The sequence below is a fragment of the Phallusia mammillata genome, chromosome 2 (genome assembly GCF_965637545.1).
Source record: "Phallusia mammillata chromosome 2, kaPhaMamm4.hap1.1, whole genome shotgun sequence".
In the NCBI taxonomy this organism is placed as follows: Eukaryota; Metazoa; Chordata; class Ascidiacea; order Phlebobranchia; family Ascidiidae; genus Phallusia; species Phallusia mammillata.
In genome coordinates this window covers 25328321-25348755 of record NC_137253.1, presented here as the reverse complement: position 1 = coordinate 25348755, position 20435 = coordinate 25328321, and the positions used below count along the sequence as shown (strand labels likewise).

The 20435-nt window shown below is 36.8% G+C and overlaps 1 protein-coding gene across 5 annotated transcripts in view; it reads right to left on the bottom strand.

The window, feature by feature from the left end:
• Positions 1-20435, bottom strand: part of LOC145215351 (otoferlin-like) — a 54973-nt gene that overhangs the window by 32018 nt on the left and 2520 nt on the right. The window contains exons 7-31 of one of the 5 annotated variants that reach the window (XM_080084037.1): positions 20156-20197; positions 19372-19530; positions 18444-18538; positions 17275-17383; positions 16600-16654; positions 15850-16044; positions 14148-14309; positions 13559-13638; positions 12877-13063; positions 12195-12381; positions 11770-11802; positions 10413-10530; positions 10097-10202; positions 9852-9960; positions 9305-9494; positions 8938-9058; positions 8410-8604; positions 7975-8091; positions 7501-7653; positions 6708-6888; positions 5876-6000; positions 5034-5168; positions 4406-4567; positions 2211-2297; positions 1069-1191 (exon numbers count right to left, since the gene is read on the bottom strand). In XM_080084037.1, the coding sequence (XP_079940163.1) occupies positions 1069-1191; positions 2211-2297; positions 4406-4567; positions 5034-5168; positions 5876-6000; positions 6708-6888; positions 7501-7653; positions 7975-8091; positions 8410-8604; positions 8938-9058; positions 9305-9494; positions 9852-9960; positions 10097-10202; positions 10413-10530; positions 11770-11802; positions 12195-12381; positions 12877-13063; positions 13559-13638; positions 14148-14309; positions 15850-16044; positions 16600-16654; positions 17275-17383; positions 18444-18538; positions 19372-19530; positions 20156-20197 (3226 nt within the window). The remainder of the gene's footprint in view (positions 1-1068; positions 1192-2210; positions 2298-4405; positions 4568-5033; positions 5169-5875; positions 6001-6707; positions 6889-7500; positions 7654-7974; positions 8092-8409; positions 8605-8937; positions 9059-9304; positions 9495-9851; positions 9961-10096; positions 10203-10412; positions 10531-11769; positions 11803-12194; positions 12382-12876; positions 13064-13558; positions 13639-14147; positions 14310-15849; positions 16045-16599; positions 16655-17274; positions 17384-18443; positions 18539-19371; positions 19531-20155; positions 20198-20435) is intronic. The other 4 variants (XM_080084041.1, XM_080084039.1, XM_080084040.1 and 1 more) reach the window with 4 other exon arrangements.

Genomic DNA, 20435 nt, shown 5'->3' with positions numbered 1-20435 from the left:
TATCTTTGCAATCAAAAATGGACAGACGAGAGAAAAAAAATGAAAAATGGCTTTGCGTTGAATGAACAATCAAACACAAAACAGATAGATATAACTAACACGAAATAATCCGAGTAATGCCATTTTGCTCGTTAGAAAAATGAAAAGGATTGCGCAACACTTAACGCAGATGAAACTATTTAAGACAGTATTTTGAAGTTTAGCGACCACACCCGAAAGTCAAACAATTTTAAAACTGCACGCATACACTTGTGTTGAGATTAAAACCACGTTTGATCGAAACATAAACATTTGTTTTGATTTCATGTTTGCCAAAGTAATTATCAAATCACCAAGCCTGTCCTACGAAATTAAAGCTATCCACAGCATAAAAATATGAAAATATTCATCAGTGCCGCATTGTTAAGTGTGGTCAGATTAAGTGATTGCCTGAACGGCCGAGAAAAGTTCACAATCAATCTGGAAGGTTCACAAATTTTGGTAAACGCATTGTGACTCATTTTTGGCGAACTGCGCTCAAAGGTTAATACACAAACAAGCGTGTCTAAGAGCTTTTGCCATTTCATGAGGTTCACTCGAACAGAAAACCTAAATTTATAAACTGCTAACATCACGATGCAAAAACCGCACATCATGCCTATTCTGTCTGACTGCAACAAAAGCTACACATTCTAGGTCATGGTTTTCCATGTGGGTTATATAGATTCCACATAGTTTTGCACAAGAAAAACATATTGATTTTTAAATGTAAGTCTTGTGCTGTCTGGTAAATGTAAAAAAACATAGCTATCAGTTTTAACTTTGTTTAGAAAGACGCTTTTCAATGCAATTTTGCCTTTTCTTGTGGTGACTTGTAAATTAGATGCTCATTACGCTTACGTTTCTGTTTTTTAAACCCACAAAGAAACAACAAAACCTCTAAAATAAGTTGAAATGTTCCTCTTTTCCAGTTTAATTTTGGAATATTTTAAAAAACATGGTAAAAAATACCCAATTTAGTACCATAATACACCAAACAAAAAGCTGAAAAAAAATGTTAACAAACAGAAATAATAAATTATAGCCCACCTCAACGCGATGTTTTGCCAGTAGAGGGCGTATGCCTTTGGGTACAGTAAACTTGCGTCCCTGGTCGGTCTGAACCGACTCCGTGACCTTGGCTGATTCGTCAAGATCGACGCCGACTTTTGTCTGCAAATTTACAATAAGCATCGTAAGCGGGGTGATTACCAGAGACATTGGTACAATTCTCGTGGTGGCTTAATGAGATTTGGGTAAGCTTAGCCAGCCTTAACCGATGTTGACGCATTAACTCTAAGCGATGTCGCCGATTGCAGACGACGGCATAGGCAGGCACCGCCCATCCTTCAGGTGTATGTTAGTCGATAATCAAAAGTATGATGCTATCATCGAAAATAGAAACAAGAACACCATGCATTGTTACATACAATATGCCAAAGGTTCTCAACAGGGAATAAATTTACCCCCAATGGTTTTTTTTCATGCTTTAGGAGTAAATAACAGTATGTAAAATTTTGTTATTTTGAGGGGTAAAGTGTTTAGGAAACTGTAGGTAAATTTAATCACCAAAGTCTAAAATAAAGTAACCAGAAGGCCAAATGTCGAGAACCTATGGAACAGAAGATACTCATGCACGGTACAACGCATCATACGGAAAAGGTGATTAACAAAAGTTAAAAAACTTAACCGGATATAAGATTCGGATTAGACATGTGTTTGATAAATTGAACATAACAAGTATAAGTACAAACATGTTTTTCAACCGTAGGCAAACAGGGTGACCAGGATTTGCAGGATTGCGTGGGAAGCGAAAATACGAAAAACAACTACAAGCAAAGCATGGCAAAATATAATATTCCCTCGAAAGAGATATTTTGCGACTAAGTTCCGTCAATCAAAAACAGAAGACTTGTTTGTCCAACTTTGCAATGCAACAATTGGAAAGGAAGATGCTTGGTAGCCCGGGAAACCACACAAACAAATGCAAAACATCAACTGATGTTTCGTAGTGAGAATTGACTTGACGAAAAATCGTCCGTCTCATGCTGGTGGCAAAAACCATTGCAAGTAATTTCGTTTCACACTCTTGACATGCAATGATGCAAAGGCACACACAACACTGATTGCTTGATGTCAGCAAATGTGCAACTCTGACGTAATTGTTGACGTTTCACGCGTCAGAGACAAACCTCAAACATCCCGTTGCGCGACCGCTTCTTTGCCTCCCTCCAGCGGTCAATGAGCAAGTCGTCCATTTCTTTTTGGTCGTAGGGAATCTAGTAAGGGCCGAAGAAACGCACAAAATAATGCGGGAAATGGTTTAGGCAAAGCTCGCCTAACTAGAAGATTTAAAGTTAAGCTTTGTTTTTGATGCAAGGATTGCCATACTACCGAAGCGCAAAGAAATGCAAGCGGCAATATACAGAGTATACCAGCTCAGAATATAAAGCGTATTAAGACATAGCTTAGAATGTATGCATAACTAAAGATAAAGATATACAAAAGAGTAGGCCAAGTAATATGCAAATTTAGTATCAGTGTTTGTTTCCACACTTACAGGGGCCGTTTCAAACCATCAACGATTACATTTTTACCCGCAAAATCTGATTGGCATTGCCAGATTACTATCATTGCTATTTCGATAAAATCATGTTATCACTATAAAGTGATTAGCTTTACTAAATTTTTATCTGATTAGTTTTATTCTGAACTTTAAACAGTATATCTGAACTTTAAACATCTGAACTTTAAACAGTAGGAGAAAAAACGCGTAAAATTTTGACACAAAATTTCAGAAGTTCACAACTCGGGCATCGGAACCATGAGAAAACTAGAAGGGTGGCTTAGCACATATTGCCCTTGCATATACACTATAACCTATTTTGAAACATAAATACATTTCCTATGCTTATTTTGTATTGGGTCCCATATTAGCCATCTTCTTTTATTACTTTAGTCGTTTCTGCAGGCAAAAACTTATGGGTCCCCACACATGCAAAGTTGAAAATAATGCAATTCAAGAGATAACCATGAGAAAGTCGGGTTTGTAGGGTAAAACACAGTGATCGGCACTGGGTTTAAATAATAATACTATGTAGAATACAAATTATAAAATTAAATTTACCCCAGATATTGTTTGAAGTATGTCCTATTTAACGTTTTAAAAAACTGACCCATTTTAGGGGGCTAGTAGGGCAACTAATTAGGTTCGACACACAAACTAAAAAATATATAAAAACCACAATGACTCAATCAATAGTACTGCAAAATTTCAGCCCAATCCGCCAATGTTAAAAATTTCGACCACTAGAGGTGTTTTAAGCAACAACCGTTAATGTTTCTGACGTCATAAGGCTGTTAACAAGCCCCTAACTGCCATGGCGCAAAAACGACCACCAAGCAACATACAACTGGTTGCCTTGTAACAGTATTGCTCCAAAGAAATCTTTCGTTTGTGGTGCCCAGTAACATACAAATACGTTTTACACTTTAGGGGCTTGTGGGGTAAATGTTAGGACTACAGGGTTGAACACAACAATCGACACCTATAAATGGCATACTATACAAGAAATCCAAATTTCACCCAATTCTGACACTGTTTAAAACCTCACCCATTTTAGGGGGCTAGCGGGGTAAATACTGGGGTTATCAACAAAAACAAAGTGGGATGCACATCTACATGAATATATCTACCATCTGTGTAAATTTCAGCCAAATCCATCAAACATTTGATGGAAAAACGAGTCGGACAAACTTTGGATAAAAACACCCATTTTAGGGGGCGAGCGGGGTAAATACTGGGGTTATCAACAAAAACAAAGTGGGATACACATCTCCATAACTATATCTACCATCTGTGTAAATTCCGGCCAAATCCATCAAGCATTTGATGGAAAAACGAGTCGGACAAACTTTGGGAAGAAAAAAAAGAAGAAAAAAACAAGAAAAAAAACAAAACAATTCGAGTAAAATCAATATGTGTCCCTTCAGGGAAGGGGACCCATAATAATCTGGAAGGTTACAAGACGAATGGAATAATAATATCATAGAATTTTTCTACTAAATAAAGAATATGAGTTTCTAATGAGATATTTTTTCCGCACAATCAAACTAGTTTTATTGCTAACTAAGTTAGCGTAATGAGTTTTATCGTTAGGAAATTTGCAGTAGTGGATTTAACGCATTTAAAGAAAAAAAAATTCAACAAGTTTTGGGCGCCTAAAGTTGAAATTACAGGAAACTCAATTTGCTACCTCATTGTAAACTCCAAAGACCGAGAAAAAATCTGTTTTTCAACTATGGAGCAAAGTGGTTAAAACACGTCAATGAAAGAAAATTTTGTGCTTCGAACTTTACAGAAATGATGATAATAGTTATCTCATACCTGAAGAAGTTCAAATGAAGCCATGATTTCTCCAGCTTTAGTTACACCTCGGTAAACTTGGTACCAATCGAGTTTTGGAGGAAATCGCGGAGCTTCATATCTTTCTCCCGACATTTTTACCAGAGGTTTAGCGATTGTTCGGCCGATGTATTCATCTTTGCCCTAAAAGAATCGTACACTTAAATATATTTGACAAATAAACTTCGTGTCTTTTTATTGCCAATGATACCCGAAACCAAAAAAAAACTAAAAAACGGGCTGTGAGAACCCATCTTTTGGCATTTAAAGTCATGTTTTTTTTTCTTTTCAATATTTTTCCGGAAATGTAGGTTTACAAACATTTATTGTGTAAAATATTTTTTATCCATCATACGTCGGCAGTCCGTTGTCTTTTCACTGTTTTTTATTGGTTTTAAACAATAGTTAACAAATAAATTTACAATAAATAAAATTCTTTTGGCTTGTTTTTCCCTTGTAAAATGGTTTGGAATTTGTTGGAAACACCGTGGTCGATTAGGAACATATTTTCAATATTTGTCTGATGTAGAACACTTACTTTGTACGTTACTGAAAAGCTTGTTTCGATTTTATTAAACAGCGGAAACCATTAATTATTGCCAGTCCTTACCACAACGTCTTTGTCAAAGATTTCAATAATGATAAGTGGTGGGTCGTCTCGAAGTTCCTCAGCTCTACCGAACAAGGTGACATTGGGAATAATGAGCGTTTGATCCCAAGTCGGATTAAGCGTTTCCTCCATTACCTAAAATAAGGCATTTAAGAAATTCTTCACAAATGTGTTCATACAAACACTTGTAAAGCTATGATAAATGCATCAAACCGTCATAATTTCTCGAAAAAGGGACATATTACAGACAAACACAATTTCGTTAACAGTCTTAGGACTTGAAAATAACCTTATCGATTTAACTAAGAATGGAAAATATTTTCCTAGTAACGAAATTATTCGAATATTTGTGGAATATATATATTTCGCCAACTAGCATCTTCAGTTCAGTAAAACCACAAGAAAAAACATCAATACAAGGAGAATAAAAGAATATTTTGTTACTAGGAAAATATTTTCCATTCTTAGTTATTTAATTACATGAACGGTTACTGTCGATGACTATGCTGCCTGTTAAAGGGTCCGATACTGTTCGCTTCAAACACTCTCAGTTTATCTATATAACGTGACGATGTTATTTTTTTTCATTTTACCATTAGGAAATCTGCAATGTTTCTTTAACCATTTAAGCAATGTAAGACACGTAATTTAAAGTATAATAATATGCAAGTACAATTTAATTATCTTCTAGTTTGCGTGACAAGCACTGGCTTAACAAGTCGACCAGCGCACGGTGTATTTGATGTTGGTAACAACACAGAAAAGATAAACTATGCTTAGAAATTTAAACCTTTTCGGCGCGACAAATAGGTCAAGGTTATAAAATGATTTTAAAAACCCACCTGCGTGTTGTCAGTGTGAGTGGAGAAAATGATCTTTGCAAAAGGGTCAGAGAGACCAGTGTCGTCGGCAGCTAGCAAACCTCTGGCTTGATACATGTGAGCACGCAGTTCAAACTGATTTCGATCTGTCGGTTAAGGACGGGTTAATTTCTAGTTCCGTGTTATTTCGCAGAAAGAGTTTACCAGGAATTATCAGCTAAGAACCAGTTTTAACCTGGCTTAGAGCAATTTTGCGCTCAAGTGAACAATGTAGCGTCTGTGGCAGTATAGAATGATGAAGTTTGAAAACAGTGCAAGCAAATTGCTGCGGTAGTGAGCACTAACTACAATCGTCTTGTCGGCCTAATAAGGCACGACAAAGTGGATTTTTGGATATAGGCAACCTTCTACATATATGTCAGTCAACTATAAGATCAAGAACAAAACAGGTTTGTTAAGGCAAGCTCCCTCATAAAAGGTTGGCTTTATTGTACACTATGGTTCATACTTCTTAGAGCAATAAATCAGTGTCATTTAAGCATTTGAGATTGCAAAATGTTTTTTGTTCACAGTCTGTTTTGCAAGCTAAAAGTACAAACAAGCGCATTTTTTTAACCGGAACATGATAGACGGTGTTGTAACAAATAGTTATCATTTACTGCAGGCCTATCTCGTGATGAGAGTTGGAATCTTAATAAAACCGAATTTTGTTTCACACATGGAAAGCTGTCACGGCACATTATAGTATTTCAAAACAGTAATACAAAGTTTTACGCATGAAAATATTACAGCAATAACCACAGCACCTTTAAATACAAGCATTTCTATCACAAAACTGTAACAAACATCTCACCGGCATATTTCAGAAATGTAGGAGGCGAAGTTATTGCGGTTGTTGCCCTGACGATCTCGTAACCGGTTGGAAGTCCTTTCAGAAAGTCGCGTTTGTTCTTGGTCAGTCCGAACCAGAAGTAAACATCCAGTTTCGCTTGGATGCTCCAACCTCGCGGTCCAAGACTCTTCTTTCCAGGTAACTGCAGTAAACCATATAAGCTACTTATTGATTAATAAAAAAAAGTGAAAAGATATGTTTGTGTCACATTTATAAATTGGCGGAGAGTACATTTTCTGCATGGTCTGTTATTCAGGCTCAAATCACCGAAACCAACCAGAAACCCATTTCAAATTGAGTTGTATACGAATGAAATTTCCTATTATCAATCTCCGGTTCTTTTTTACTTCCCAAAATAAGGCAAACTCGGAATAAGCTCACTAAATTTGTACAAATACTCTTGAGAATCAATCAAAAACAACAATATCTACCTGCCGAAAATTCTACGTTTCGAAAACAAAACGGTTACCCATAGACACATGAGTAACCGACTAGTGCAAATATTCGTGTCAGAAACGTGTACTGGGGTAACCGTTTTCATGCCTTACTTATAGGCGTACTCGTATAATTCTATTTGAATAAGATACTTATGTTGCCCAAGAGTAGAAACATATTCAAGTTGTTGATTGACTTTGAGACAGGGGAATAGTCCATGGTTATAGTTGTACAATTGACATCATGTATTCACTACAGTGCTTTAGATGCGATAAGGATGTTGGATTGTTTACTACTTTTTACTTCGAAAACTGTTTACCCGGAGGAAGATAGTCTGAATTTTTCCACAGTGTTGTCCAGATTCTTCCTGGCATACAGAGTGAAGAATCTGTCGACTCGGTATTCGAGCATAAGCTACTCGTTTCTGTCCGCTCAACATCCAGATGAAAACATCAGGAATGGAATGTTGAGGCTGAAATAAGTTGTTAATATACGTATGACGAAACAACAAATTAATCCACCTTAATATTAACCAGTAAATCCAGTATGTCTGAATATGGTGTGGCTCTTGACCTTTTGTCTTAGTACCATTTTCTCTAATTTGGCAAAAATTAGTTGTATATGTTTGTAGATAGGTATGGTAGTTGGAAATCAGAATATCCTTAGTGGATCTTTGGCGACATCTTGCGGTAAGTAATCACGAAGAAATTTAATTTTATTCATTTCTTTTTCCACAACGAAAAAAATTCGTTACAAATCATAGGAGATAAAAAAGGAGATGTTTTCGACTTACGTCGTCGGCAAGGAACTTCAATTTCGATAAAAGGTTTTTCATCTTGGCAAGTTTTTCTTTCAATGTGCTCAGCTTCAATTGTTTCTGCATTTTCTTGGTTTCGTTTGCAATCCATTCCTAAAAGCAACTTCGATAAGCACATTTTTATTGTATCGTTTTTGTGGTTTTTGTTAAACATCGGTGCATGATTTCGATACAAAAATACTGTTTATGTCAAATTAATTGCTGTTGACTTCCATTTAGTAGTTTCTGTTGACATTGATATACTTTTTGTGCCATGTGCTAAAAAAAACGATAACATCATAGTGCATTCTACATAGATCTACTATCTACCATTACTAAGTATATATCAAATTTAAATGCCGTAGAAAAGCGACAAAATATAAGTTTATTCGTAAGTAAACCAAACATCACAAAAAAATCATCTCAACTTACGACTTCGCGAAGACAGAGTTTATGTTTTTCCCGATCGAGTTTGGTTCTCCCTGCAGCAGCACCGCCTGTACCTTTCACAAGTCTCGTGTAAGTTCCACATCCAGTGATGAGATCAGCCACTACTCCACGCAAACGACGATCTGGCCGTTCCTGGTTGGTTTTAATCATTTCTTGTACGTCTTGCAATCCTTCATCCTGAGACGAAGTATGTGGTATTGAAAGATAAAAGTGACGAACACACGTGAAATTATCCTGTTTTGTAGTGGGATGTAAGTTAATGATAACTGCTAAATAATATTCGGCAATTTTGGGGTCAATTTGTGTCAAAGTTGGCAATAGTTAAGTTGGTTTTGAAAAGGATAGAAAAAATGTCATTAGTTCACTTTGTTGATGAAGGACAAGTCAAAAATAATTAAACAACAATTTCTGTCCAAATATTGTAACCTTGTTGGTCTTAAAAATTGTGCTGATAAAAAAGAACGGTTGTGATGTATTTATGTTTGGTATGTATTTTCCCTTAACACGCACCAGTTTGTCTATGACCCTGTGTAAGACGTTAGAAGTGTAGAGACGTCTTTTTTGGTCGTGCCAATAACTCGTCAAATACAAGCAAGGTTTCTGCTCAAAGTAAGGCATGTGGTAGTAAAACCTGCAAAATAAAAATCTTGTCAAAACAACGTGGTTACTAAAAAAAAAACACGAAAAGAAGAATTGAAAATTTATGCAAAAAAGGAGGAATCATACACACAATGATAAATATCACAACAAAACAGATTGACATGTAGCCATATGAATTGTTGTTCGTATTGTCAAGTTCTTTAAAGAATATTGCTTTTGCATACGATCTAACAGTGCTAGTATAGACAACAAACTGAAACATGTTTGTTCTACTGACTTGTCACAGGTCGAAGGTCGAGCTGGTGGGGTTAAAGGTCGCATGCTTGGGTCGTTGTAGGTTTGTGTTCCCTTCAGCAGCATTTGACTCTCGTCGTCCGAGTCGTCCAATGAGTCATCTGAGTTGTTCCCGTCACTGTGCTGTCTTTTGTTGGTCAGATTCGCCCCATCAATGTCGTTGCCATAATTACCTGCGAGTATACAACACGATTTTAGTGAGTCGTAACTTTTAACTGTAATTTGGTTGGCCTCATTCATGTGTTCAATAATATGACTTCATGACTTGGTCAAATGTACACAGTTCCACGATGGCTAGCTTAAACGTAATTCTACGATGGCTAGCTGACTATTTCTTTAATAACAAAAATCATTTATTGGTTATGCGCACTATGTGGTCAGATATTATGCAGGTGCATTTTCACTTTAAGTATCGTAAGGTAGAGATATGTATTGTCAGCTAAAACAGATGGTACAGAATAAATATTTGTTCGTTAAAAATGTATCAAATTGTTTAGTTTACATGCAACAACCCACAACAAGTCACTGACCTACAGTGACCTCAAACGTCACAGGCTTTTCCGCCATGCTTTTGTCGATCATGTTTGCCTCCAGAATTGATCCGAAGAGAAAGAATTCTTCAATTTTGCCAGCGCCAAGCTACAAAAGTACGCGGAATGTACAAGTATTATAAGTTTATGCCATTTGTGATAAAATCGTTAAATGTAAAGGTCTTGTAACATTCGGTTTTGTTACCATGTCTGAGCGTATATTGTAATAAAACCACCGTACATACCTCGGAAAGAGCAGGAATCAAGTCAACTTCGACATCTGACGAGCCTTGTCCCTCAGTTGCATTAACGTTTACCAGTTCCACTGAGAGCGCCATGAGAATACGTGCCCTATCAAATTATTTTTATCAATCTACTGTAGACAAGTGTATAAAGAAGTATTTCTTAACCCCAAGTCTACGGACTCAAGTAAGTCTGTGAATAGGGTTTGCGGGACCACGACTATGCCACAATAGTAAAAATTATTTTTCAACTCCGTACTGCTTTTTTTAAGCGAATTCGTGATTCTAGAAGGTTGAGATAGATTGATATACTGTGTACCTGAAAGCGACGCCTTCACCCAACCCACAGTTCAAATCCGAATGCTCGTTCACCATAGTGTAGTTGCGAGGCGACCCGTACATGTTGACAAATGTGGGGCCAAACGTTGGCAGAAAACCTAGATATTGGACAAGCGTTTTACACATTGTAAAAAAACACATGTGTGGTCTTGAATATAAAATCCACGAAAAGTTGTCCCAAAAGAACAGAAGTGCGTGTATTTTTTTTCTCCAGCTCACAGTGAGTGAATAAAAAAGTGTTTTGTACAACCAAATTCAATTACCTTCATTAGCATTTTGGTGTGTCCATAAAATTTATTTTTAAACTTGCAATTGTGAAATAGTCATAAAAATACTATGTGCAAGACATAAAAACAACGTTCAAGTGCAGCCCTATATATAGCAATCATAATTAAAAAAATCTTGTGATTGAGTGGTGATTAAAATTAAGTACGACATGCAAATTAGTTTTCGTTCAAACCTTGATGCAATCTCAAGTTAGTAACGTTTGATTCTGGAATACAAAACAAACTTGAGACGCAAACAAACACGGCAAACATGTTAGTATGGAACAGACCACACAAGGCATTCCACACACTATGTGAAATTATGTAAAAAGATGTTTTCAGAATTGTCTAGAAATATGATATTACATATACGGGTTTTATGTTTCATTGACAAGTAGCTAGGGTTTGTGCTATAAAATCGAGGTATTTTGCGTACTTGCAGCAAACATGAAAAATCGCGTATCACTGTCCAGCAGACAATGACCCTAGACATTCGTTAAGCATAAATTAGGTTTGCTCGTGACTGTTAACACAACCCAAAAATTTTTAACACCTAAATGGCATGATAAATTGTCACGTGATTGTTTTATTAGGTTTTCTGTAAAAAAAATCGTTTGTCATGATCGGATTTTCCAAAGTTAGGCTGATCGATCAAAGGTATGTATAAACATGAACATAAACACAAAAAATGGATCATGCAGGCACAAATCGGAATAAATAGTACGATATATTTGTGAGCGCACTTAATGGCGCTACATGCGTTTCAGAAGCAACTACGGTTTTTACCGAAATGTACTGTTTTCCCATTGTTGGTGGTTCGGGTGAAGTGAGGTGTGTGCAAAGAAAAACAAGAAAACCCATTGGTTAGTAAATCACCCCAAACCTTTGTCACCCACAATCAAAGAAAGCTGAAGACTTGGTTAAACTTATAAGGACACCTAAAGTAGTTTGAAGGCATCCACATAACATGGTAAACGTAGAGTTTTAGGAATCGAAATTTTAGTACAAAGTTTGCTTTTTAAACAACCACGGTTGATTAAAAGTCAGTCATTATGTTTACTGTTCACGTACTGGTTGAACGGGATGGGTTGGCCCAACGACGCCCTTTAAACACAAGTAGGCCAATTTTAGGTTTAGCAAAACAGTTGTAAACTACTATTCTTTCAGGAGGCTGTTACAAATGTTTTAAAAACAGTCTACTTGTTAAGTATATGATTTAATTTGAAAGGAAAGCTGGTAGGTCGAAATGTTTGTACTTATAAAATACTGCAATAATTGTCAAGTTTTTTCGATCACATTTTTTAAGTTTTGGTTTTTATGTAGCATTCAGATTTTTTTCCAAAAAGATGTTTTGAGAGCGACAATTCGATGCACAACGATTGAATCAGCTTATCCAAGTGTTTAAATAATTGAATAATAAACGTTTCAATAAAACTGATAGGTTTGCCATGTTACGGAAATATCAAACAGAAAGAAACTGCAAAAATTAAACCTACCTCGATCTCCAGAGTTGGATATGCGATCAAGCTCGATGAAGGAAGTCCCGATAACTGTGTTGTTGATGTTGTCCTTGTCGCGAATTTGAACTTTAATACGCTTGCAAAGTGGAGGAAATAGCTCAGTGAAGATGATTTGTTCGTTCCAGCATGGCTCGTATGCGTTTTTCTTAACCGATGTGCGGCCCTAAAAAAGCGTACAAATTGGTGGATTGTATATCAATATGTGAAATAAATTCGTTTTTGTAGTTCATGCCCTCGTTTTACATATTTCAGGACTTGAAAGAGTTGCAAGAGGTTCCAAAATTTGGGGCCGAAAGAATAAGCCTTAAACCGGACCCGAAACAGACCTGAAGGTTGAAATTACCACATAAGTGAGGCAGAGTGTGTAGTCATGCGCTAAACAAGCACTTTTTGTTTAAATTTAGGCACAAACCCGAACCGAAAAAACGATGAAAAACGTTTTATGCGCTGTGTGAACAGTTTGCAGTGTTGAAGTAACATTGCTTGTAGTGTCATTTCTCAAGAAAATATCACGGCCTAATCAAGTTTTTTTTGCAATCGATCACAGCGATCAAAAGATTCTCGGGAAAAGCAAAAAAAGGGAAATTTTTTTGGTAAAATACTTTAACCTCTTAGCTCCAACTTGGCATAGATTATATCTGAGAACTAACTCTCTCACCTTTTGGTCGCAGAATGAAATTTCCACGTATGGATCGACCAGGTCTTTCGCTTCACCCTGTAACACCGTCTTCAGTTTCTCTGTGATACTTGTGTTCATCTTCGGCAAACCCTCTGCTCTGTAGATCTTGAAGATAAATCGCGCCCTCTGGCGTTCAGGAGGCACTCCCTCGGGAAGCAACAAATGACTAGAAAGCATTAAAACAAATTTTCATCCATAGCGCCAATAGGTCATGGTTATTTAACGCAACAAAACCAAAACACACTTTATAGTTTGTTATTTTGCTCTTTACTTATAGTTTTGTGTTATTTTGTGAAAAGACGTTAATGATGCCTTTTAGATCCCTTGCACGGAAAGGGGTTCTATTGTCGAAAACTCATTGCACCTCGACGGTAAGTAGAAACTTAAGACACGCACCAAGTTGTTTTGTGACACCCGACTGCAAAGCCTTTCCACTAAAGCAAAATTGCCATGACCGATCAGCAAGTATTTGCAAATCATTACACCAAACACAACTGCTCTCGCAATTCATTTCATTAGTCATGAAAATACATCAAATAACCGTTAAATTCGTTTTCACGATATTTCCAGTGCATGTATACATGGTATAATTTTCAATGCTACCTCTAAAAGATACAAATTTCTGTTACATGAGTTATGGAAAAACAAAATTTAAATTTACTTTTCAATGTCATCGTCTTCGTCTTCAGTACTTTTTGAAATCTTGATATTGTCGCCTTTGCCCACAACCGACACGTCCACCTAAACAAAAACGAGTTGTTGTTTTTAAAAAAAGTTTATCATTAGGGAATTATTGGTGACCATACCAGTTTGCCGCTGAATATTAAACCAAGATACGTACATTCTTTACCAACACGGCAAGGTGTCAGTAAACCACGACAAGACTTTACTTTTTAAACCTAAAATAGAATGTAACTTCTTATAATTAAACCTAAAGATAAAATCAGTCCGTTGCTTTGTGGATTAAGATTACTGAACCTTATGTCAAATATCAAATATCGATATTTGATTCGATTTTAAAGCATCGTCTAGTTTTATTTGAAACAGGTATTCTGACGATGTTTTCGAAGCAAAGGACTAACGACTTCTTTTTTCGGAACTTCTATCTAATATTTTCATCAGTAACCTTAATGGTGTGAAAAAAGCAAGATTAAAAGCGACATTTAAAACTCCACGCGTTGATGCGAAATGGCCGTTGGTTGATGTAAGTCGTAAACGCCATTAATAATGCATGTAGCACTTTGCTATACCTTCAAGTAGCCTTTTGGTCCTGTGTTGAGATCATCCGGATCGGTCAACACTGCCCACTTGTGGCCAAAGTTGTGGTCCGGATTTGCATAGATTGTGCCCAGGTCCAACTTGAACTTGCCAACTAGAGTTCCGCTACGGAGGATGTTTCTTGAGTGAATAACCTGCAAATATATGCGCTTTGAGTAAAACGTTTTAGGAATGATACTGGAAAAGAGCAAGTGAATGTTGTTGGTCAGGAATGTTTTCGCCCCAAGATACGAATGTATACTTAGTAGTAAAAGCAATAGTTTAAGTGTTTTTTGTCAGTGGGGAAAATAATCGTTCCACGTTTTTCAAAAGATCATGTTAAAAGTTGGTTATTTTTCTCGCGATCCCAGAACCTATACTGACTGCTCCTGTTCTAAATCCCTTCTCACATGTTCAAATTTGGAGTGCCCACGGCCACAAAGTTGCGATGTATCGGATCCGATTACAGGAACTCGCGTTTCGGAGAAAAGCTGTGGCATTTTAAGGGTCCCTTTTCACTAATTTTTAAATTCAACTAAAAATGCTTACAGTATAAATATTTAAATGATAGTTTGAAATCATATTCAGTATGGTCCGACCTACCTTACAATGTAAAAGAACGTTCACCTATTTTTGCGTAGGAGTGTTTCTACTTTCAGAATTTTTAATGTATTCAGGCACACAGACATTGCGTAACAGTTTCCCTGGGAACGTCGCCTTTTATGGAGAATTTGATCATCCAAAGTGGTTTGAAATACACAGAGAGCGGGTGACAACACGGCCACGGCACGCGAAGTTCACAAAAGGCCGTCGGATCAACAAGCCACGACAAAAATGTCACAGGTAACCGGTCATATTACGGGCCAGTAGCCACGTTATATTAGAACGTAGCACGGGCGGGGAAAATTATATTATTGAGAAAATTGTTTGACGAGTATTTTTATGTGAACTCGATTTATATACAATTAAACTTTTTTATGTATTTTATGATATAACAAATGGGCTGCAAATAACCGTTTTTTATGCCGATTTGTTTTTAAATTGCCGCTTTAAATTTCATTTTTTGGTTTGAATGAGATATACTTAGTCAACAAAATTTCAGCTCTTCCGGCAGTTTTTTTATTTTAATATGCCAACGTTTCGATGTCCCATACGAAATAGACTTTACTATAAAATAATGGATATTTCAGATTTTAGAACCTTTTTTGGGTTTTTGGACAAATGATAAATTAGGATTATGGGTTTCGAGTATTTTCCACAAACAAATTCTTTTCGGTTGGCACGCACCAAAATCTATATTTGTCATCTAGTTGCGTATAACGTGATGCGTGCAGAATCCAAACCTTGCGGAACGTAAACAAGATCAAGTTCTACACAAGAAGGGTTTTCCGTTTTGGCCAAGTATGTCAAGCAAAAAAGGTAATACCCCACGCTGTGGTCCACGCGAAATGAAGCGTAATGGAATAAAGGGGTAGAAAGAAAAATGTATGCTTCTTTTGTGGTGGAAACTTAAATAACTAAATATAGGGGCTTGTATGTCTAAAGTTACTGATAGCGAGTCCACCCCGCTACCCAAACGGCAATGCGCAATCCTGGGTAAACGTCTTTGTAAAACTACCTTGATTTTTTGAGACGTGCAAATCATACGACAGTATATACCGTATTGCACAAACCAATATCAATTTAACGACTTACCGAGAGGGTCATAATTTTGTCGAAGACCACCTGTCTCGGCAAATGATAATCGAATACGAAAACCTCGTTGTAGTAGGGACAATTGGTCGATTCCTTCTGTGATGTGTATTTTTTATCATCGCCAACTTGTACCATTACCACTGGGTCGATGTTAGTACCGCTCAGCTGTCTGGCTTCGATCACCGTAACAGAAACCTGATCAAGTAACGATTGAGATTTAAGGTTTGAGCCCCGACAGAACGCCAAGTTCATATTGATCATGTGTCAGTTCGCATGTGGTGGACCAGTCCGTTTAAGAGAAGCGTGACCTGTTCTAAATTTCAAGGCTTGTCCCTGATTATTGTATGATAACTGACGTTTAGAAGTTTGATCGTAATGTATATGGAAGGGTTTGGTGGTTGGGGGTATTTAAGTATTAACTTACGGTAGAAATTACCCTGCTACATTTTCAGTCGAAAATGATAAAACAATTGTCAAAACACGATTTTCTGTCGTCTTTTTACCAAGTAATATATTTTGCACAAAGCTTCAAAAATTATAAACTGGTTTCAAAACTTGACTTAACTTGCGTAATTCATGCACTCAAAAAGCGCAAACAACCGTTATCAGTTCATTTGTGTTTAAATATGTGCTAATTTCGGAGACGCCCATACCTAAGTGTTAACTCAAAGCCATAACTCAGTCATCAAGTAAAATTACCAATGCATTCAAGCTTGTCCGATACGCCATAATGACGTCACAATTGCTTACCTGGAAGTCTTGAGGTTTCAACGCAACCGACTCGAATCGAATTTCGGGCTTCGACCTGTAAATTGTGAAATAACCTTACGTTGCAATTTGAAACTACGCACTGCAAACACACAAGGAACCGTGTTTTCGCAACAAATTACAGATTTAGATCATCTACCACCGCGTAAATGGCGGTTAAGTGGGGCGTTTTGTTCAAGTGATGCTGGTAAAAATGATTTGGGTTAGGCTTAAACATTGGCCAAGTATGCTGGGATGCTTTTCAGATTCAATTTGAATCAGTTTTGCGATAGCGGTTTGCACAATATCACATGCCAAAACCTTTACAGTATAATTTGTATGTTTGTGTAGGTAATTCTGAGTGCTAATATATTTTTAATGAAACTGCCAGTCATTGTCATATTGTGGGTACTGAAGTCAATTAAATACAATGTTTCATTATCAATGTCTAATTTAGTTCGATTTTGTCACAGCAAAACCATAAGGATTACGATGAGGGACACACGCAAAGTCCCTTGGCTACTGGTATTTCAAAAGGTCTTAGATCAGCAGATTTTAGCCTTAATACGGAAATAGCAGGTGGTGCTTGCCAATCCAGCCATGCATTTGTAATGCAATTTTACGGGTTGATGGTTTAAGAAGATACGACACTTGAAAAGGTCCTTGTGAATCACCCACCTCTTGTTCGTCACGGGTTGGTCGACAATCGTCATCGATGCAACCGAAATATTGTCAGGAACATCGATCAGAAGCCGTGGTTCACGGTTTCCCGTTCCAAATGCGCCATCTAAAGCAATTACCAAGAAATGAAGTCATTTTGTTATGTACTCTTAAGTTTAAATTTAGGATTCTTAAGGAAGTAAAAGGGACAAAACTTTACAAATATAAATATATCCTATGGGATCTTTCCCTTTATTAAAAAACAATCACTGAGTCAAACTGTTTCAGAAAGTGATAACAAAGAAGCGAATAATGCTTCTGACTCAAAATCAGTTATAGATATATGTCGAGATATATGTTTCGCCTATACAGGCATCGTCAAATCTCTATAATCTGTAAACAACAAGGGACAAAGAAAGGAGATGAAGAACCAAAAGGAAACAAGCTGGGTAAAACACAACACGCCAACCTAGCTGGCTAGTTTCAAGAAGCCTACAACAGAAAACGACAGAAAACCGACGATAACATGCGATAACAAACGCACAAACAGAAAAAAGGTGACAGGCGTAAAATGTAAATAAGATAATTTGGTTTCGTTTTCTGTGGTAGGATTTGTGGAGCAAGCTATTGCTATAGTGCAAAGTGTTGGGTCTTTACGTGGAAAAGTCCTTACACAAACTGGCAAAAAAACACAAATAATGAAAAAAATGTGTAAAATCTATTGCCATTTTAGGAAATGATCTGTATATCTGCGCCGTTTCGTCATGTTCCACTTCATACAAGTGGATCACTTTTCACAATTAGGAAGGTGAAAAAGTTCATTCTGGCCGGAAGATCTAACCACACAGTGTAGTGATACCAATTAGGTTCACTTTGTGGGTATAAGGTACTGATTAAGTGGTACGATATATGACGGTGAATATGTTCAAGTGAAAGTTTACTTTAATATTATTGAAGAAAAGTGATAGAGGATTAAATGTTAACGAAACAAACAACATCATCATTAAAGCAGCGGGGATAAAATAATCCTTTGTTATGCAAGAAAGTATACTTGTAACAGAATATCCATAAGAAAAGAATGTCACGCTTCACGAAACAAAACAAGGTGCAGAAGAGGTTTCAAATGTATATAGTGCCATTATGCCGTAAATGCTTTTTCAACTGAAAGTGGTAAAGGGAAAACTTACCAATCGCGCTTTCGTTTGCAATAATCAAATCATCATCATCAGGTGGACGTTGTTTACTTCGGAATCCCACAGCACCAAGGAGTCCTTTCTTTCCACTGTAAAATAGACATAACATTTAAATTCGTTTTTTACAAATGCAATGCACCTATAGCAAGGTGTTGATATCTATGAAACGATGCATGGTCAAGACATTCCATCCACAACACGATTAAAACGAAACCATACAACTTTCTTCGTTTACATACTTTGATTTCAAACGATCGTTTTAAAACCATTGTTATTGTGCTCACATCAATACAAACAAAGTGAAACATCGAGGAAAACACTACAACCATAATCCTACCCTTCAGGGTGGTAACATTCTACGCAAAGTGTAAGATAAAGTCCAACAAACCAAACATAAATATAATTTCAGTAACCTATATAGCGAGTAATTCTTTTTCTATAACACTGCTTTTTGGTCAATGTTTGTACAAAGTAGGCTACATAATTTTTGGATTAGGTATGATGAGTCATGCAACGTTTTGCAAGGGTACACTGATCGTTACAGATTGACATTTACATTTTTTCCCTTGGGAGTCATGTCCAAGTTTGTTTTAAATACCTGAGATCTCACAAATTTCAATGTCAGTTTGTGTCAAAAAGACCAAAACAAAATTAGGGTGAACAAAGTTCCAAAACTTCGATAAAATTCAGCGAAAATGTGTTTTTTTTTGTTTTGGGTGTAACATTTTCTATGTAATTCACATACTAGCTAAACGTTGTTTTCTTATTTCCATAAATTTATATCCATATTTGTGAAATGCACAAACTGGGGTCCAACTCGTAGGGCAACTCATGCTCAACTTGTTGGTCACACTATAAGCATGCAGTGACGGTTTCTTCTCGTAACGGAGAAATCAACAAACACATAAGTTCACAGTGATACCCATTTGGCTTTGGAACTTCATCGGGCTCTTGAGGTTTGGCCACAGTGTCCGTTGTACTGGATATCATTCGTAGACGTTGGGTTTTAGCGGCGATATTTCGAAACCTTTGTAGGCCCTGGCCTGGTTTAGGGGTGAACGGTGTGCCCATAACCCCTGACCTTTGACATTTTGCAAAGTTCAATGAAAATTGAGCTTAGAATGTTCTATGTAACAAATAGCCCAACGTTTTATTGGGAAATTATGCTGATAATACTTGATGTGTTCATAGACGTTTTTCTACCGAGAACGTTTAAAGTTGCAAAAAAACATTGTATACCAAGGATCCCTGTTGTTTTGACATGTAAATGAAATGCAATGTGATTTGCATTTAATTATTCTTTTGAGCGGTAGGTCGTCAAGTTATCGCTTGAGGCAATCAAAAACTGCTACTGGTGGTTTTAATACAAGCTCACACAACAAATGTCAAATTACAAACAACTTAACTTCACAGCACCTGTTCCTAATACCAATCCCCACAACCCTATTCAATTTGAACACAAAACGCCCCTGAACAGTTGCACCACATCGCGAGAAATGAAACCGCAAAAAAGTGCACAAAGAAGTAAAATATCGCTTGACTGGTTGTCAATGCCATACGTGCGATTGCCTTCATAACAACGGTACTTACTTGTAACCCTGACAAAGCAATTTATTTCGCGTTGATTGGATTAGCAACGAGGACTGTGGTCTAATCAGGATTTAAGTTGCTATTAGTAATAATACACGTGAACTACATAATTGTACCTGTTCGTATCCGTATCCTTAAGTAGAGGCTGCATGACTTGACTGGAAAGAAATGTGCATAACTTTCATTTTTGATTTGGCAGACATAACTTTCTACAGGGGTAACAGAGCGAATAGTGTATCAGCACATATCGAACCTTTTGAGAAAGTTGTTCCACAAACGGGAAATAACAAATAGAACTATCCAAGAACTTACACAGTGCACAGTGCTTACACTTTATTGCAAACAATTTCAAAATCGCTATTGTTTTCATCAGTGTAAAAGTAAAATAACTTTGGT